General features: G+C 40.3%; 2 protein-coding genes and 1 pseudogene across 5 annotated transcripts in view; 2 read left to right on the plus strand and 1 right to left on the minus strand.

Moving 5' to 3' along the window:
* Positions 1 to 21,406, plus strand: part of acyp2 (acylphosphatase 2, muscle type) — a 220,363-nt gene that overhangs the window by 5,523 nt on the left and 193,434 nt on the right. The window lies entirely within an intron of this gene.
* Positions 5,096 to 21,406, minus strand: part of slc29a1b (solute carrier family 29 member 1b) — a 37,776-nt gene continuing 21,465 nt past the window's right edge. For all 3 annotated transcript variants that reach the window (XM_067432409.1, XM_067432408.1, XM_067432410.1), the window contains exons 6-13: positions 20,119 to 20,253; positions 16,995 to 17,092; positions 16,074 to 16,155; positions 15,936 to 16,003; positions 13,782 to 13,890; positions 9,793 to 9,878; positions 9,058 to 9,257; positions 5,096 to 6,516 (exon numbers count right to left, since the gene is read on the minus strand). In XM_067432409.1, coding sequence (XP_067288510.1) covers positions 6,405 to 6,516; positions 9,058 to 9,257; positions 9,793 to 9,878; positions 13,782 to 13,890; positions 15,936 to 16,003; positions 16,074 to 16,155; positions 16,995 to 17,092; positions 20,119 to 20,253 — 890 coding nt within the window. In that variant the 3' untranslated portion in view covers positions 5,096 to 6,404. The remainder of the gene's footprint in view (positions 6,517 to 9,057; positions 9,258 to 9,792; positions 9,879 to 13,781; positions 13,891 to 15,935; positions 16,004 to 16,073; positions 16,156 to 16,994; positions 17,093 to 20,118; positions 20,254 to 21,406) is intronic.
* On the plus strand, positions 14,937 to 15,052 carry LOC137058921 (5S ribosomal RNA; annotated as a pseudogene).

Raw genomic sequence — 21,406 nt, forward strand, 5'->3', positions numbered from 1 at the left:
TTGCTTGATTCGATTTCGATTCACAAGCTTGCATGATTCGGTTAGATTTCGATTCACAAGCTTGCACGATTCGATTAGATTTCGATTAACAAGCTTCCACGATTCGATTAGATTTCGATTCACAAGCTTGCACGATTCGATTGGATTTCGATTCACAAGCTTGCGCGATTCGATTAGATTTCGATTCACAAGCTTGCATGATTTGATTGGATTTCGTTTCACGAGCTTGCGCGATTCGATTAGATTTCGATTCACAAGCTTGCACGATTCGATTGGATTTCGATTCACAAGCTTGCACGATTCGATTGGATTTCGATTCACAAGCTTGCACGATTCGATTAGATTTCAATTCACAAGCTTGCACGATTCGATTGGATTTCGATTCACAAGCTTGCACGATTCGATTAGATTTCGATTCACGAGCTTGCACGGTTCGAATGGATTTCGATTCACCAGCTTGCACGGTTCGAATGGATTTCAATTCACAAGCTTGCACTATTTGATTGGATTTCGTTTCACGAGCTTGCACGATTCGATTTCGATTCACAAGCTTGCATGATTTGATTGGATTTCAATTCACAAGCTTGCACGATTTGATTGGATTACGATTCACAAGCTTGCATGATTTGATTGGATTTCAATTCACAAGCTTGCACGATTTGATTGGATTACGATTCACAAGCTTGCACGATTCGATTAGATTTCGATTCACAAACTTGCACGATTTGATTTCGATTCACAAGCTTGCACGATTCGATTACATTTCGATTCACAAGCTTGCACGATTCGATTGGATTTCGATTCAAAAGCTTGCACGGTTCGAATGGATTTCAATTCACAAGCTTGCATGATTTGATTGGATTTCGATTCACGAGCTTGCACGATTCGATTGGATTTCGATTCACGAGCTTGCACGATTTGATTTCGATTCACAAGCTTGCACGATTCGATTGGATTTCGATTCACGAGCTTGCACGATTCGATTGGATTTCGATTCACAAGCTTGCACGGTTCGAATGGATTTCAATTCACAAGCTTGCATGATTTGATTGGATTTCGTTTCACGAGCTTGCACGATTTGATTGGATTTCCTTTCACGAGCTTGCACGATTTGATTGGATTTCCTTTCACGAGCTTGCACGATTCGATTAGATTTCGATTCACAAGCTTGCATGATTTGATTAGATTTCGATTCACGAGTTTGCACGATTCGATTGATTTCGATTCACGAGCTTGCACAGTTCGAATGGATTTCAATTCACAAGCTTGCGTGATTCGATTAGATTTCGATTCACGAGCTTGTGCGATTCCATTTTTTTAAATAATAATAGTTATAATATTGACTTTACAATTACATTATCATATTTCTCTTCCAATTTTTTTTTATTTTCTTTATATAAACATTTAAATGGGAGCTGACATAAAAATAAAAAATAAACTTGCCAGATTTATTCATGCATGCATTAAATATTAAAGAACATTAAAAATTATAATGAATAGCCTATGTAAAATGGTGCATGCATATATTTATGTTTATGGACACTTGCTGTTTTTCTGAGGTAAATGTGACGTTATAAGCTGTTTTACTGGTGTATTTCCGCGATTGAAACACTGAGCGATTCCATGTGACGACATAAGGATTTCGGTAAGTTGTTGTACTGTATCTTTTAACACTTTCAGATGCTCACTCACTCTTCTTCTTTTTCACCGGGTTTCTCAAAGCGGAAGTCGTCAGTGAATGACAGTATAGTATAGACCTACAATAAATATATTTGTCTCCATTTGCTCAAATACCACAAGATAAACTCCACAATAGTGATTTCACAACTTTCAAAAAGAGAAAAAAATGTGAAAAGAGAGAAATATTCATTTTTACCATTAGGCATACATACTCCCATAGACGCTAGAAACCTTTTTACGGTCTATGTTAGAAACACCCTCACAGCAGCGGTAAAAAAAATTAAAATGTATTTATTTTTATGCGAAAGTAATATAATACAAAGTAAGTGTTATAAATGTACTTTTTATGAAGAAAAAAAAACGTTGCAGAATATTGATGACCATTAAAACGCGCTCTCCCGTAAATGGTTTTTAATATCGTAGGCCTAATACATTTGGGCGTAATTTGAAATCTGAGACGGTTTCATATCAATAGTGACAAAGCACAAAGATGATTGGGATTTATTGGATGGGAGGCTCTACAATGCTCCGTTTATTATCAAATGAAAACAAGATGACTAAATCGATTAAAATCGAGATTTTCTGTTTTTAACCCAGCCCTAGTTTCCATATCATTTAGATTATTAAATTAGCAGTTTATTCAACCCCTGTTTTGATGATTTGAAATTGTATTATAGTAACATATTTATATAACATATTAATTGTAAATATGTTTCATAGTACCGTTTAAAAGTTTGGATACATTAAAAAAATTTGTTCTTGAAAGAGCAGCACAACAGTTTCCAATATTGATCATCAGAATGATTTCTGAAGGATCATGTGACGAAGAGTAATTATGCTGATAATACAGCTTTGATCACAGAAATCAATAATTTTTAAAACTATAATAAAAAATATATATATATATATATATATATATATATATATATATATATATATATATATATATATATATATATATATATATATATATATATACACAATACATATTTTTCTGTATTTTTGATCAAATAAATTCAGGCTTGATGAGCATATAGTTTAGTTTTATTAGAATCATATGGGTGAATGTTGTAAAATATTAAGTAGTAACAGAAATCCCAATATAATGTTTAAATATGTAAATAAGGCACTGTAACTCTAAGGCTAAATGTTCTCAGCATGAAGGTCTCAGGTGTGATCCCAATGTTTATTTTTTTTAAAGGATAAAATAAAATCTATCAATTTTATCTGGTTTTGTCATTTGTGTTTGCTTTTTGTTGTTGTTTTTTCCCCTCTAACAGTACCATATTTTTATGTAAAATATGGCTATTTTTTGTTATATTTAATATTTATTTTACTTCAATACAATTTCGTTTTCAGTAAGTTCAGACCACTAAAACCTCAAACTGTAGTGACATCTGGTGAGATATGGTGGTATAAAAATAATAAAAGCATAAATCTCAATAGCCACTAGATGGCATTAGTACTCAATGTCTGCACCTGAACTCTGACCCAGTGTTTAACAAACGTAACCTCCTCAGGTTTAGATTTAATCACAGGGTCCAGTTGTTTTAAAACCCTTTTGTGTGGGTGAGAGACAGGTATACAAAGAGGCCAAAATATGCTTAGACTAATATTACCATGTTTAAAGGAAAAGAAAAGGTAGGAGACGAGCAGTCATTTATTTATAAGGAAAAAACTAAATAAATAAAATGACTTATTAAATAAATGACCAAACAGGTAAGAATTAACAATAAACCAAACAATAACTGTAAAAGAAACGTTATCAAACAGATAAAATTAAATACTGTACAACATGTTTTGTTTGGAAGCATCAACAAATCTTGCAGTAGGACTGTGTGCGTGTGTGTGAGAGGGATCGTGATTCGTGAGTGTGTAAGAGAGAGAGTGTGTGTGTGTATGAGAGAGAGATTGTGTGTGTGAGAGAGATAGGGAGAGAGAGAGAGAGAGAGTGTGTGTGTGTGTGAGAGAGAGAGAGAGAGAGGAAGAGAGATTGTGAGTGTGTAAGAGAGAAAGAGTGTGTGTGTATGAGAGAGAGATTGTGTGTGTGAGAGATAGGGAGAGATTGTGTGTGTGTGTGTGTGTGTGTGTGTGTGTGTGTGTGTGTGTGTGTGTGTGTGTGTGTGTGTGTGTGTGCGTGCGTGCGTGCGTGTGTGTGAGAGAGAAAAGGGAGAGAGAGAGATCGTGTGAGAGAGAGAGGGAGGGAGAGAGAGATCGTGAGTGTGTAAGAGAGAGAGTGTGTGTATGAGAGAGAGATAGGGAGAGAGTGTGTGTGTGTGTGAGAGAGAGAGAGATCGTGTGTGTGTGTGAGAGAGAGCGAGATCGTGTGTGTGTGTGAGAGAGTGTTTTGCACTGTGGCTGATTGGTACGTTTTAAAAAAATCGCTCAGTTATTGGCTCATTCAATGTATTTTAATTGTGTGTGTGTGTGTGTGTGTGATGGGTAGGTTTAGGGGCAGTGTAAGGGGATATGAAAATACGGTTTGTACAGTATAAAAACCATTACGCCTATGGAATGTCCCCATATGTCACAAAAACAAACGTGTGTGTGTGTGTGTGTGTGTGTGTGTGTGTGTGTGTGTGTGTGTGTGTGTGTGTGTGTGTGTGATGGGTAGGTTTAGGGGCAGTGTAAGGGGATATGAAAATACGGTTTGTACAGAATAAAAACCATTACGCCTATGGAATGTCCCCATATGTCACAAAAACAAACGTGTGTGTGTGTGTGTGTGCTGCTACATTGAGAATGTTATATAGGCTCACGCTTTCAATTGTGTGTATGAATGATCTGCATTGTGTTGGATTTATTGATCTTTTTTCAACAAATAAAAAGGACTTGATTATTTTTTTTGTGTGTTCAGGTGGTAAACATCTGAATCAGATATTCAACTACAATCAGAATCAAGTATTCACAGAACAGTGTGATAAATCAACTTAAATAGTTTTAGTATTCAGGGTTTACAGTGTATTAAATATGCATGGATTTCCAGCACAGACTCAAAATTCTTGTTTGTGTTGACAGAGTTTTCACAGAATGCCATTTGAATCATTAATGCAAGATTGTTGCATTAGTAACATTGAAAAAAATGTATCCGCGACATATGACTAATGTATACACATAACTTCCCACATGCGTGTCAGGTCTCAGTGATTTGGACGTCACAACATTTGGTTTCAACCACAGGATCTGTTCACAAACCACCCGGTCACACACTAAAATGCAATGGCTTGTGTAAGTTCTGACATCCAATCATATTCCCTGAATTATGACCCGTCATCAATCCAGCTGTTCATCGCTCCGAATAAACTTTACATGTAAAATGGCCATTCTGTGTTTAACTTTACTGAGAATTTGTCTGTAATTTAGGGGGTTTGTTGCAAGCAGGACAAACACAAACAAATGGCGATCAATGCAGAAGTAAACACAACAGTTTTTATTAAAAATAAAGCATATTATAAAGCACTTTGGTCTGTCATAGAGTAATGTAGTGTAAAGGAAAGATGCTCGATATTGCACGAGGTAGAGTTGGTTTGATCATATGCGCTTAACTTTAAAACGTCACGTTGATGTTTTTATTCCAGTTAAATACTATCATGATGCATTTCACCTTCATCTCATTATTAAAAACGACTACTATACAATATTTGGCTTGTATAAACTTTTACAAAGGAAACATATTATAAAAATGACTTTTGTCTTAAATGTGCTGTGATGATAATTCTATCTTTAAGGAAGATTAATTAATTTTAAGAATATGTTTAAAAATAGTTTAAAAAGTCACATTTTGTGTGAACTATACATTTAAAATATGTTAAAACTCTCTTAATAATAATAATAATAATAATGGTAGTTGTAATACTAATATACACTACCGTTCAAAAGGTTTTAATGTTTTTGATTCTTCTTTTATTTGATCAAAACATACAGTAAAAACAGTGAAATATTATTATAATTTAAAACAGCTGTTTTCTATTTGCTTATATTTAAAAAATATAATTTATTCCTGTGATGCAAAGCTGAATTTTCTGGATCTGTCCTGTATATTCATCATATGCTCTTCCGCTCCGGATCAGGTGTTGCTTTGAGTCGATCCCGTACGGATCCGCTTTCTACTGATTATTGTCAGTAGAAAACATTTTGTTTTTCAGGATTTTTTGATGAATTTAATCTTTATACATATTATGAATGCCACTTTTGCTGAATAAAAGCGTTAAAGGGACAGTTCACACCAAAATCAGTCATTTACTCCCCCTCATGTTTCAAACAGGTATTTGCTGAACACAAAGGAAGATATTCGGAAGAATGTTTGTAACCCAACCGATAGAGCAACCATTGACTATATAGTAGAGGAAAAAATACTATGGGGTTGAATGGTTGCCCTATCTGCCTGGTTGCAAACATTCTTCTGAATATCTTCCTTTGAAACTTATACCTGTTTGAAACATGAGGGCGAGTAAATGATGACTTTTGATGATTTTTGGGTGAACTATCCCTTTAATTTCTTTCCAGAAACCCTTTGAATGGTAGTGCAAGCGTTAAGTTCTTTACATGATGAGTTCACTGAAGGACTCATCCGGTGGGATCTGTCCTGTATATTCATCATGTGTTCTTCCACTCCGGATCAGGTGTTGCTTTGAGTCGATCCCGTACGGATCCGCTTTGGATCGTCACATGACTGTAGGATGTGAGAGCAGCTGAAACGCTCATCCGCTTTCATCCACGAGGCTTCAGACGACCACGCGGAACAGAAAGGACAGAGACGCTCCGAGAGCCAGGCCGAGGGACAGGAAGAAAGCCATGATCGCTCCCGCCGTCTCCGCCTCGCTCGGATCAACCTTCCTGTGACGGAAACAAGGGATCCAAGAGGTGAGTGGGGGAAATTGTTGGATTACAGCATTCATCACCATTGTGTTAAGTTCATGTTTCTGGAGCCTGTGCCATGATGGTAGTTTAACAATAGTTTCAAGTTGACAAAACCAAACCAGTCTGTTCAGGCTTTGTTGGTCCCATGATGCTTATCATCAGCTTTCTCTGTCAACTCAGGCTTTGATCCGGAGTTTAGCTGTGACACAGGAGTCGGTTGCATAAACCACTTAGACTACTCTTAAAGCTACACTGTTGTACTTTTTAGTTTATTCTTAGCTAAAAACACTTAGTTCTTTCATAAATATGTGCTCATTAATGTATATTTACTTCTTTCAAGTGATAAAGTATTCTCGTAAGTTTATAATATGCCATTGAAAACACATACGGGTGAGGGGTTTGAATGTCGGTCGCCATGTTGCTCCTCCATCTTGAAAGTACAGTAGCCAAAGAGGGACATACCCGTAAATTCAAGCTTCGCCTTTCGCGCTTTAACACTCGATGGCACCGTGTCGAGTGTGAAGAGGGGGATTGCTTGAGACTGATATATACTGATAAATTAAATAACTGCAAATTATAATAGTTTTCTAAAGTAACCTCATCACTTGAAGGAGCACACATGGGCGAGGTCGAACTGGAAGCCATGTTAATCTTGGACTAAATCAGCCACCGTAGGAGTTCAAACGAAATCAGAATTGAGAGGAACAGAAACTAATATCCACTGGATGGTCAAATACCTCTTCATGACCATCGAGAGAAATCACATAGAAATCGGTAGAAATTGCGGCAGAGGTTTCTACCCCCCTCTGGAGCGCTATTTCTACCCCCTCCGGAGCGCTATTTCTACCCCCCTCCGGAGCGCTATTTCTACCCCCCTCCGGAGCGCTATTTCTACCCCCCTCCGGAGCGCTATTTCTACCCCCCTCCGGAGCGCTATTTCTACCCCCTCTGGAGCGCTATTTCTACCCCCCTCCGGAGCGCTATTTCTACCCCCTCCGGAACGCTATTTCTACCCCCCTATTTCTACCCCCCTCCGGAACGCTATTTCTACCCCCCTCCGGAATGCTATTTCTACCCCCTCCGGAACGCTATTTCTACCCCCCTCCGGAACGCTATTTCTACCCCCCTCCGGAATGCTATTTCTACCCCCTCCGGAACGCTATTTCTACCCCCTCTGGAGCGCTATTTCTACCCCCTCCGGAGCGCTATTTCTACCCCCCTCCGGAGCGCTATTTCTACCCCCTCCGGAGCGCTATTTCTACCCCCTCCGGAGCGCTATTTCTACCCCCCTCCGGAATGCTATTTCTTCTCCCCTCCGGAACGCTATTTCTACCCCCCTCCGGAACGCTATTTCTACCCCCCTCCGGAACGCTATTTCTACCCCCCTCCGGAACGCTATTTCTACCCCCCTCCGGAACGCTATTTCTACCCCCCTCCGGAGCGCTATTTCTACCCCCCTCCGGAACGCTATTTCTACCCCCCTCCGGAGCGCTATTTCTACCCCCCTCCGGAACGCTATTTCTACCCCCCTCCGGAACGCTATTTCTACCCCCCTCCGGAACGCTATTTCTACCCCCCTCCGGAACGCTATTTCTACCCCCCTCCGGAGCGCTATTTCTACCCCCCTCCGGAACGCTATTTCTACCCCCCTCCGGAGCGCTATTTCTACCCCCCTCCGGGACGCTATTTCTACCCCCCTCCGGAACGCTATTTCTACCCCCCTCCGGAACGCTATTTCTACCCCCCTCCGGAACGCTATTTCTACCCCCCTCCGGAGCGCTATTTCTACCCCCCTCCGGAACGCTATTTCTACCCCCCTCCGGAACGCTATTTCTACCCCCCTCCGGAGCGCTATTTCTACCCCCCTCCGGAACGCTATTTCTACCCCCCTCCGGGACGCTATTTCTACCCCCCTCCGGAACGCTATTTCTACCCCCCTCCGGAACGCTATTTCTACCCCCCTCCGGAACGCTATTTCTACCCCCCTCCGGAACGCTATTTCTACCCCCCTCCGGAACGCTATTTCTACCCCCCTCCGGAGCGCTATTTCTACCCCCCTCCGGAGCGCTATTTCTACCCCCCTCCGGAGCGCTATTTCTACCCCCCTCCGGAGCGCTATTTCTACCCCCCTCCGGAACGCTATTTCTACCCCCCTCCGGAACGCTATTTCTACCCCCCTCCGGAACGCTATTTCTACCCCCCTCCGGAACGCTATTTCTACCCCCCTCCGGAACGCTATTTCTACCCCCCTCCGGAACGCTATTTCTACCCCCCTCCGGAACGCTATTTCTACCCCCCTCCGGAACGCTATTTCTACCCCCCTCCGGAACGCTATTTCTACCCCCCTCCGGAACGCTATTTCTACCCACTACTTCTAACCCCCCGAATGTGATTTCTACCGAGGGGAACCCCCGGACCCTGCCCCCGCGGAGGCCTGTGCACGCCGCTGAGATGAACCCGATCCTGAAGTGTTGCTTTGACGGATGATTTTAGCTGGATGTGTCCTTTTCCACTCACTTGGGTCCGAAGCACATGCACAGACTGGCCAGATATCCGTTGGAAAAGGCAAAGAGGATCATGAAGGCGATGAACCAGCCGTCGTGTGCGAAGTAGACGGGCAGATTGACGCGAGGCTGGACATTACAGAGCATGAAGAGGGGGATGAAGATCACACGGCCCACTATCAGACCCGGCAGAAACTTACTGTCTTTACCAGGCTGAGAGAGAGAGAGAGAGAGAGAGAGAGAGAGACAGAGAGAGAGAGAGAGGATAGAAGAAACAGATTTAGATTATCTCATAATTATGACAGACAAAATGACGACATGTCAATAATGACATACTAAGCTATAATTGAGACAAAATGATGACTGTAAATCACAATTGAAATTAAAAAGAGAAAAATTATGATAATTATGTTAATTATTAATCTCATAATTATATTTTATACATCGGAATTAGTACACACCAAATCACAATTATGAGATTGAAAATACAAAAATTATGACTTAATCTATCATAATTTTCTTTTTGTGTCATAATTAAAAGTATATTATAATTTTAGAATGTCATAATTGTAATTTTTTTATCTCATAATTATGACTTAGCATGTCATCATTTATGTTTTTTGTCAATATAATTTTGACTCAGTATGACAAAAGGATGACTTAGTATGTCATTGACTTTATATCTCATAATTCGGTCTGTCATAATTTCATAAAAATAATCTCATGGCCGTTTGAGAAGGTTTCTCACCCACATACACACTGCGGTCAGACTGCGGCCGGCCCAGTCAAACACATTGAAGAACAGGAAACAGCTCACTGGGATGAAATACTTCTCTGAAGAGACACAAGCACTTCATCAGATCCGCCTTCATATTCAAACACATTCATATTCTCCTGAACTGTAAATGCATAAATGGTTTGGTTTCTAAAATGATTTGATTGTTTTCAGGCATAATTCCCCACACAAACACATTATTATCTGCATTAGCTAAACATGATCAGACACGTGAGCTACGGAAGCCCGTTACAGCCATACGAGGAAAGCAAAGCATGCTTTTGGTGATAAAATGTCAAAATTATGATTTAGTATGTCCTAATTTTTTTATTTTAAATCTGATAATTTAGCGTGTCAACTTCAAATCTCTCATAATGAATTAATATGTCATAATTATGACTTGGAATGTCATTTTTACCTTTTATAATGTCATTTATGATTGCATGTCATAATCTCTTTTTAAAAAATCTAATGTCATGACTTCAACTTTAAAAACCAAGTTTAAAAATACAAAAAACTGACTTAAAGGGTCACTTCAGCGCTGGGAAGATGAATCTGTATTTAAACTGGGTCATTAATGTAGTAGAAATGTGAAATTATTTTTTAATTTGGTGCCTTCTAGACTGAGAAAAGACAGAAAATGTATTTTTGTCTCATGGGGATGAAAGACTACAATTCCCAGAATGCTTCGCTGCCCTGTGAGGCCATTCCCAAAGCCACCGCTACTGGATTACAGAGACTGAGTTCCTACAATTAAAAACTGAACGTGTGTGTTCAATATAACGATCGAGTTGCCGCGTGAGTCTCACAGCAGACTCAGATTAGGAGTCAGATTACATTTAACGTCATAAATGAGTTGATGAGCTCTCGTGATGAGAGCTGAGGTAATCGTGACCACATTTGCGGCACACATTCACAACGCGTTTTCAGTTCATGCCTTTGGAAGCTTAACTTTCATAGAAATTAATTTGAGAAGTTAAAACACTTACATTGCTAAGCATCCGTTTAAATGAATGCCTGTAGCTGAGCTGTGCTGTGAGTGTGATCTCCATTCCCCATGCACGAGTTGAAAACATGAGGAAATGGCTCCCTCTGCTGGCTGTAGTCTTTAGCCTCTGGGCAATCATTCCTCTCGTGACGCAAATATCGTCAATGCTAATCGCTGAAGTAACCCTTTAATCTTTTTTTTTTAAATGGTCATAATTTTACCTTTTTTATGTAATTTAATCTTTTATTTCATAATTACATGACATGACTCAGTATGACTTAGTATGTCATTAACTTTTTATCATAATAAGTGACTACACATGACTTTTATCATAATTCAGACTACACGATATTAGCCCGAATTTGGCACGATCTGTGTGACGTAAGGTGTCGTAGGGATTCATAAACGATAATGAACGTCGGGACAAGAATCGATCGTTTCATCTCGTAGAGTGTGTCATAGTATACGACAACCGAATCCGCGATAGTTCACGACGTCACGACAGAAAGACTAGCATGTTTAAATTTTTTTGCGGTCCTTCACGACGGGTTCTGTCACATGTGACGCTGACCAACCGGAGCACCGACAGTTTTCATACACAGCTTTCAAACACGGCGAAACGCTTGAGAGACGAGGGAGCGGCTAACTTTAGGTGGAATTATAAAATGGAGGAAAGGTTCGTGGAGTTGTGGCAACAGTACTCCTGCCTGTACGGTGTGTCATCGACGGACTACCACAACCAAATAAGAGAAATGCTGGCGAACGAGGGGAAGCCCTTCAGGAACCCGGTGAGTAACGTTACTGGAATGTAAGCTTAATAGATGTTTTACAAATACGTTGTGGTGGCAAGCTTTAACTACTGGCTAATAACTAAATATTTAATATAAAAAGAACAATATTCTACAGCCCATAATGTCCTCTTCCAGCAAGCCAGGAACATGTTCTTTGTTGGGTTTTCTTTCTATTTTTGCGCTTTTCTAAACATAAAACAGCCAAAACACACTGCTTCAGACATCGTTTGCTTACGCTCTTGTTTCTTAAAGTCGATGACTTCACGCACGTCGTGACAACAAGCGATGATTGGTCGTGTAGCAACGTGTAGTCTGACATGTTTCTAGTCCAGGACACGACAAGATTTTAGGAGTAAAAATCGCGTAATCTGACACAGTAACTATCGTAACAGACAAAAATATCTTGTCGTCTGAACCAGGCATTACCCAGCAAACACACAACGTTGGCACAACGTACTCAACCTTCTAACAACGTTGACACAACATGGCCAAAAGGTTGCTATAATACGTTGTGTGGTGAAGGTTGTTACAGTGTTGTCACAACGTTGACATTGAACCACCGTCCGGACCATTGCTTAAAGTTGTGCCAAGGTATCTGGACAACCACTGGGCGACTTGCACTCGTCATCACTGTCCTGAAGCGTGAATATCAGCCTTTTAAATTTCACCTGACAGTTGAACCGTCTCATTCTTCAACGAGTAGGCTATAATAACTTGATACGCGGATACGTGAGTATTGCTTTTAATTTACCTTAGCTGATACGTAAATATTCAAACAAGCTACAATTTCCATGTCTACGTGACATTCATTCGTTCTTTATTTTACAAACTAAATTTTTTTTTAAATAAAACGGACAAATCATATTACTCATGGAGTTGCGATTTTGTGTATTACCATCATAACGCTATTTCTTTTAACGTTAGGCTACCAGATTTACTCAGATCCTTACCGTAAAGAAAGTGTTCAACATCTCGTACCTGCTGGTTTCTGGACTTGCATTTCTCCTTTGGATTTGTTGATATTTCCTGGACATGATTCCGCTTACCGACCTCATCAGCAGGCTTTCGAATACGATTTTCTGCCATCTACAAAACCCGGTTTTGTTCTTAAATGTTCTGACCTAGGCCTATCTTTGCTTTTTTTGTGTTTGATGTAATATACTTAAACTAAATATTTGTTTATTCTATTTTATTTATTTTTTAAAAATGTATCTGTATGGTCGCTTACCACATGCTGTTATAATAAAGTTGAATTAGTTGAATAAACTTGTATGTAATTTTTATTCTTCAAAAGTGTGTTGCAGGTGTTGATTATAATGAATTTACTGTTAGGCCCATAAATAATAGGATAAACAATAGGCATATAAAAAGTATAATGTCTGAAATTAAAAATGAACCACTATGGGGAATGGGGAATATAGCATTAAAAAAATAAGTTGTCAGAATGTCGTCTTGAAGTTGCTGAATGTTGCGCAACAACGTTGCTACAGCCCCGTCGCATCTAACAATTCTACGTTGTTACAATGTTGCGAGCACGTCGACATGCGACGTTGCCATAGTAGAAATGCAACGTGCCACAGACGTCGCCACAATGTAAACGTGTTTGCTGGGTAGTGTCATAATTTTTTTATTTTATTTAGATTTTTATCTCATAATTAAGATTAAAGGAAGTGTATGTAAGATTGTGGCCAAAACTGGTACTGCAGGTGTATCCCCCTCCCCCTGACTCGAGGTTGCCAAATTGGCTGCAAGATCAGCAGGAAGGTTTGTAGCTTCAGCTGTGGTAACTAGAGCAGATCTGGCAACCCGGGTGCCCTAACACTACTGACTTTGTGATTGGTCGATAGGTGGAGGGCGGAGCTTCAGGTCGAAACATTGACATCAGTTGAGGGCTGCAAGAACAACTTTTAAATGACAATATCCTGGCCGGACTACTGTTGTCAGTGATAGAAGTATATTAAATTAACACGATTTCTTAATGTGTATTTATAGTGACATATCAGGGCCATTTTATGAGTAATTGAAATACATTTCTTACATACAGTTCCTTTAAATTATGACGTCAATTATGAAATTTTTTAATCTCATAATAGTGTTTTACTTTCATAATTGTGATATTTTTTTTTTTTTTCCCTCTGTCATAGTTCTGTTTATCAAAGCCTGCAGTTTTCCAGTAGTCTCACCCCACACTCCTCCATTAGCGATGGTTGATCTCACATCCACAGTGACCGCAGGAAACGTGCCGATGGTGACGGTGAAGGCCAGACACACCGACAGAGCCAGGACCCAGATCTAAAGACGCAAATATGCAACTGATCTGCGTTTGCTGAGGTGTTTAAAGGGTCAGTTAACCCAAAAATGAATATTCTGTCATTAATTCCTCCTGTGGTTGGACACCCGTCAGACCTCCGCTCATCTTCACACACAGATGAAGATATTAGTGTTGAAATCCGATGGCTCAGAAAGGCCTTCATTGACACCAATGTCATTTCCTCTCTCAAGACCCATAAAGGCACTAAAGACGTCGTTACAAAGCCCATCTCACTACAGCGGCTCTACAATCATTTATGAAGAAACCAGAATAGTTTTTGTATGCAAAAAACCCCCTAAATAACGACTTATATAGTGATGGGCCGATTTCAAATCAAAGCTTCGAACCGTTATGAATCAGTGAATCGATTCATGATTCAGATCGACTTGATTTCAGCAGTTTGACACACGATCTGAATCATGAATCGATTCACTGATTCATAACGGTTCGAACCTTTGATTTGAAATCGGCCCATCACTATACAAGTCGTTATTTAGGTTTTTTTTGCGCACAAAAACTATTCTCGTCTCTTCATAAAATGATTGCAGAGCGGCTGTAGTGCAGTGTTTCTCAAACTTTTTCAGCCCAAGGACCACTTTATCTTCCAATTTTTTTTGAGGACCACCTACAGAATCCCACTCTAACACGCCCCCAAAAACCAACAAAATAGGAAGGATAAGCTAAATTTATGTTTAATATGCAACTGTTTCAAGTCAAAAACTAATCATTCAAACACAAATGCAATGATATGTAATTTGAAAAAGTAAATGTGAAATGAGTTGCTGTTTAATATGAACAACAAACTGCACATGTGGGGGGGGGAAACTGCAATTAAACATACTGTAACAGCCTAGGTCCCACTTAATGCCACTCCAAAGAGCCATTAGTTTAAAACTGAGGTGGGTATAGGAAGTCTATGGTTGTAACTATGGTAACAATAAAATGCTGAAAAGAATGTTCCCCTTAATGTCCAATATCACTGAAATTACTGGGATTTTACACATGAAACAAAAACTAGTACTAGTACACCAGCAGCCATATCACCCTGTAGCCCAAGACTGGTTTCCCACTGAAGCTAAGCAGGGCTGAGCCTGGTCAGTACCTGGATGGGAGACCAACTGGGAAAACCAGGAGCTGCTGGTAGAGGTGTTAGTGAGGCCAGCAGGGGGCGCTCACCCTGTGGTCTGTGTGGGTCCTAACACCCCAGTATAGTGATGGGGACACTATACTGACAAAGAGCACCGTCCTTCGGATGAGAAGTTAAACCAAGGTCCTGACTCTCTGTGGTCATTAAAAATCCCAGGATGTCTTTCGGAAAAAGAGTAGGGGTGTAACCCCGGCATCCTGGCCAAATTTGCCCATTGGCCTCTGTCCATCATGGCCTCCTAATCATCCCCCTCTCCTGATTGGCTTCATCACTCGGTCTCCTCTCCACCAATCAGCTGGTGTGTGGTGAGCGTTCTGGCGCAATATGGCTGCCGTCGCATCATCCAGGTGGTGCTGCACATTGGTGGTGGTTTGAGAAGATTCCCCCCTTCAATATAAAGCGCTTTGAGTGCCTTGAAGAGCGCTATATAAATCGAACACATTATTATTATTACAAAACTAATAGATCTGTGGATTTTAGATTTTGAGATTTCCATCTAAAACTTAACGTGAATGTCAATGAGACGGGTGATGCTGCTTTATAAGAGTGGGCTTTATAAACACTTGCCTAGTTTAGGTCATCTTTTCGCAGACCACTAGGGGTCGATGGCGGACCACACTTTAAGAATTACTGCTGTAGTGAGATGGGCTTTGTAACGACGTCTTTAGTGCCTTTATGGGTCTTGAGAGAGGAAATGACATTGGTGTCAATGAAGGCCTTTCTGAGCCATCGGATTTCAACACTAATATCTTCATCTGTGTCTGAAGATGAATGGAGGTCTGACGGGTGTCCAACCACTGGAGGAATTAATGACAGAATTTACATTTTTGGGTGAACTAACTCCTTAAAGTGTTGCTTCTTATGCATCTGAGCGTTTACCTTCTTAAAGATGGCCAGTATGGAAGGCGTCTGTTTGTCGTCGTCTCCAGCACTCGGCAGCTTCTGATCTACAAAAGCACAAATGTTTTTGACTTGATTCAGACACATTATGCTTCTGATCTGAGTTACGTGACGTACCTTTCTGCAGCAGATCCATCTTGTTCTCTTCATCTTGAGCGGGTTTGTTCTGCTGACTCTCCTGGTAGTGCTGAAAAAACGCCTGAAGACGGAAAACAGTCACGGATTGTGAAGATTTCATGCTTTAAAGGGATACTTCACCGCTTCTTCATATTAAACTATGTTTATTCCCTTAACTAAGCCGAGTTGACACACAGCTCTCTCGTCTCAGTGTGTGCTCTTAATCTCTCTGACGTGCGGTGATGATCTGATAGCATTTAGCCCAGTTCATTCACTATGGTACCAAACAGAGATCAAGTTAGAAGTGACCAAACACCTCCACGTTTCCCTATTGAAATACAGTTACACGAGTAGCTGACACTAAATAAATCGTGGCACTTTTCTAAGCAGATTAAAAAGGAGAACTATAATGTGTGGCAGAATAGCACTTCTGAGAGTACTTCAGCTCCGCGGAGTAAAAAGTCGGCTGAAAAATCTTCCCTCACATCTCCCCCTACTGACATAAATGAGAGATGAGGGAGGATTTTTCAGCCGGGACTTTTTACTCCGCGGAGCCGAAGTACTCTCAGAAGTGCTATTCCGCCACACATTATAGTTCTCCTTTTTAATCTGCTTAGAAAAGGGCCACGATTTATTTAGTGTCAGCTACTTGTGTAACTGTATTTCAATAGGGAAACGTGGAGGTGTTTGGTCACTTCTAACTTGATCTCTGTTTGGTACCATAGTGAATGAACTGGGCTAAATGCTATCAGATCATCACCGCACGTCAGAGAGATTAAGAGCACACACTGAGACGAGAGAGGTGTGTGTCAACTTGGCTTAGTTAAAGGAATAACATATGAAATATAATTTTATTAATATGAAAAAGCGGTGGAGTATCCCTTTAACGCCTTTGGACTTTCCTAGCTGCTCGGATCTTACCAGTTTAGGAAGGGCGATGTATGACGCGATGGCGAGTGCGATGACGGCACACGCCGTGATGAAGTATCCAAACGCGCTGTCCTGTAAAGCGGAACCACCTGAGAGAGACAACCAGCTTCGTATGAACTTTGCTTTCCATCACATAATCTTTAATGCATGGGTTTGTTTTAAGGCACTTAGTCCACACTTGTCATGTTTGGTTCGATTAAAACGAACCCTGGTGCGATTGCTCGTTTAGTGCGGTTTATTTGAGACCCATCTTAAGCTGGGTGCACACTGTGCGATTTTGGCCACGATTTGGCCGTCTGAGACAAATTTAGTAAATCCTAAAAGATTCCTCAGATCCTAGGCTAAAATCTGACGTCTTTGGTCGTTAGTTTGACATGTTCACCGGCAGCTGATTAATGAGCGCTGCGATCAAATTTTACCTCAGACGAAATTCTGGCAGTGTCAGAAGATTTGGCACACAATCCTGCAGTGTGACTTCTCCTACGACGACAGTCAAATATCTCAGTTTTTCAAGACAAACTATGACCAAAACGAGAGCTAGAGATTTCTTTGTAGCCAGCATTTCAGTCCGGCACGTAATGCAGCTCACTGTCACCGAACGCGTCATTGACTGATGATATAATGCTCCGGACAATTTTTCTTTCGCGCGTCCATTTTCGACTATCGTGCAGTCTGACATTAATCCCAACTGAGATCTTACAGTGTGACATGGCTTACGTCAGGGATCATGTTCGTACAGTCTGACAAGGGACATTCGCAAAGGATTTTGAAAAATCGCACCGTGTGCAGGACCCATTAAAAGACGGGTCTCGGTCCGCTTCCAAACGAACTCTGGTGCGGTTCGATTGATATATGAACGCAACACGGACCAAAGACATGTAAACGGACCAAAAACAGGACGTGATATCACAAGATGCGACGCATAGTCAGCTGATTTTAAGACGTGGAAAGATCGGTGTATCCAAAATGAATAACTTTAACGTTAGAGGGCAAACGTGGAGCAACGAGGAAGTGCCTCATCAATGTTAGGTCCGACGAGCATGTTTTGAAAATGCTAGAAAAAACGCACAAAAAGCAAACCTGGTTCTTCTCATCAAAGGACCTGTTGGCCATCAGTCGGTACAGACGACAGAACGGCCGTCTCTTTTCTGCACAACGGAGGAAATCCTGCTGCTGTTTTGAATGTTTTGAACATTTCATGAGCTCTTCATGAGTTCTCAGCGGGTAATAATAATGCCATATACACGCATAAAATGATGGCGTTTAATCAGCACACAGCGTTGTTCTGAATGTTCGGTAAGCAGCTCCTACGTCATATAAGCCGACCAATCAGGTTGTGAGCGTCTCCCTATGCCTTTGGTTCGGTAACTTTAGGTTCGCTGTTAAAATTGCCCGTGTGAACGCTAAGCGGACCAGGACTATATGTTTTGTTTTTGTTTTTTGGTCCGGACCAAACTAACCAAACTAACCGAACTACAAGTGTGAACGCACCCTTACATTACGTTTCCCTAACATACAAAATCTGTGATGTGTGTGTAGATCATGGGCGTCGGAAGCAAATGAAAAGTGGGTGGGTCCTCTCTCTCCGATTTTTTTCTCTCTGATTAACGGTAGATGCCATTTAAATTAAATAAAAATATACCACGGTTTATTAAACGATTGATTGGGCCAGACAAAATTACGGAAATATAGGGGTATTAAAATATCCTGCAGTGTAGGGGTAAGAGACGCGTGGCTTTGCGACGCGACATCATCCATTTCCGCTTGGACGATTTGAAGCTTTCAGGCGGCCTGCACGCCGCTGACATCTTAGGACCGAGTCTGCGCAGTAGAGAGCAGGAAGTAGAGCAGGAAGTACAGTTGCGATATCAAAAGCCCGCCCACACTCTCACAGATGCAGAACAATTAATTATGTTGGTGTGAAATAAACAGTTATGGAAATGTAGAAATGAAAGCTAAAGCTCCAATCTGCTCCCAAAAATCCAGAAAAAACTCAGTTAGTGCCTCAGTGACAACTTCACTCAGAGAAGCCGTCAGTCTCAGCTGTCAATCATGACGTCACACACACCGTTTTTATAACATCAGATAACTAACTAAAACTAAACTTATTTTAAAAACGAACACTTAAAATGAAATCATCGTGATGATAACTGCCTTCAATGACATAAACTAACTTTGGGGAAAAAATATTTGAAGTGTAATTTTATTGTTTAGTTTGCCTCGCGTCCATTAGAAAACACAGAGGGGCGACTATACTGGGACCGGTCACCGGGGGGCGATCGGGTGCGAAAGCTTCAGTAAATGATACCCCTTTTCCACCAGAATGAACCGAGTGCTAGTTCAGAGCCCGTGCTAGTGTCAGTTCTAAGTTGGTTCGACTTGAGAGCCTTTATGAACCGGTTTGGCTTTCCACATTTAAGAGAGCCACCGCAGAGCTAGGTCTTACGTCACTGTATACGTCTCATCTTTCTCGCTAGCGTTTTAGCAATGCTAGCGAGGCAGCGGGAAATACAAACACACCAGGCTTGTTCGAGATGCATCGGCGCTGCGCAGACCGATCCGTGTATGATATCAAAATACCGCGTGAGCGATTCAAAAGCATAAGGAGTCGTTGGCGCTCGCTCTACTTTGATGTCATACGCAATCAGTCTGCACAGCGCGCGCCGATGCATCTCGAACAAGCCTTCCCTCAGTGGCTCATGGCTTTATGATCCTACATCAGCATTAAAACGCCGCAAATCCAACGCATTCGTGCAGCTCTCCATGATTTGTATAGACGGAGATTACAATCCAGCAGCTGTTAGCTTGATTAGCTGCTATTTAAAAAATGGCGGTCACAGGTTTGTGTTCATCTTGTTGATCACGGTAACGCCGCCCCCAGCCGGTGACGCAAGCGGTTCTTACTTCTAGCCCAGCAATGTTTTGGTGTTACTTAAGAACCACTTTTCCTGGCTCGGAGCTGGTGCTTTGGCTGTGGAAACACAAAGAACCGATTTGAAACTAGGCTCTGGCTCCAATTTAGCACCAGCACTGCCTTGGTGGAAAAGGGGTATGAGAGGGAGACTGCAGGCCTGGTTCCGACGCTCATGGTGTAGATGCATTAGATTTGACTCACTGGCGATGGCACAGATCATGGAGAACGCAGCGAAGGTTCCTGCGAGTCCTTGTCCGCTCATGATGGGTGTCGTGTAGGAAGCTGGGAGGAGGCCGGCTATTCCAAAGAGGCTTCCCTGCAGGACGGCTCCGAACGCTGGGAACAACACGACATACACATGCCTTAAAATACACCAAAACATGACACTCACAACAGAACTAGTTTACAAAGATACCTTCTTAGAAACTTCTCTGATCCTTCAAAATTAACATTCCATTTCTAAACAAATGTTCTTAAACTGTTTTTCTTGGTTATTTTAAAGTTCAGGAAACATTCCATTTGATCATCATGAGAACGTTACATTTGAATATTCTCTGAACATTCTAAAACAAGTACACTGTAAAAAAATATTGTTAATTTAACTTTAAAAAGTAGGTAACCTGGTTGCCTTAATTTTAAGTTTATTGAAATAAAAAAAATTGAGTTGATACAATAAAAGGAATTGGCTTAATAAATAGAAACTCAAAATATTCTTTGATCTGAACCACAAAAAAAGTGATAAATCATAAAAGTAGCACAATTTCACTGCTTCTTTGCAAATAAAACCCACAATATGATTACAACATATTTTAATAATATTGTTATAAAGGTTGTCGATTCACCAAAATTTTCATTGTATTAACTCAAATTTTTAATTTCAATGAACTCAAAATTTGAAGGCAACCAGGTAACCTATTTTTTGAAATACTTTTTTACAGTGTAGTGGCATTTAAAAAATGTCTTAGACCAAGGTTTTGTTTTGTTTTTGCATGGGGGAGGGACTAAATTATTAAAGGATTAAAAGGGATTTAAGGGGGGAAAAAAAGAAATAAGAACGGTAAAAGTTCCAGTTCTATTGTAGTGATGAAGTAAACTATTTGCAAATAATATATATTAAAAAAAATCTAATTCAGGTATGATTTACATAAATAATGTAAATAATAAATAATAATAAAAAATAAAAGTGGTGAAATTACATACAAATTTTATAGTTTGCATCACTCGATATTACGTTGCTCGCTGAACGTTTTTATCGTAAAACATTTGTCAAATATTAAATGTTTAGCTACACTGTAAAAAATTATCTAGAAAAAAAATTATCTGGTTGCCTTAAAATTGAGTTCATTGAAATTAAAATTGAGTTAATACAATAGAAAAAAATTCAGATTCGACAACCTTTATTAAAGTATTATTAAAAGATTTTGTAAGCATATTGGGTAATTGTGTGTGTTTTATTTCTGATGACGCAGCCAAAAAATGCTATTTTCAT

The sequence above is a fragment of the Pseudorasbora parva genome, chromosome 22 (genome assembly GCF_024679245.1).
Source record: "Pseudorasbora parva isolate DD20220531a chromosome 22, ASM2467924v1, whole genome shotgun sequence".
In the NCBI taxonomy this organism is placed as follows: domain Eukaryota; kingdom Metazoa; phylum Chordata; class Actinopteri; order Cypriniformes; family Gobionidae; genus Pseudorasbora; species Pseudorasbora parva.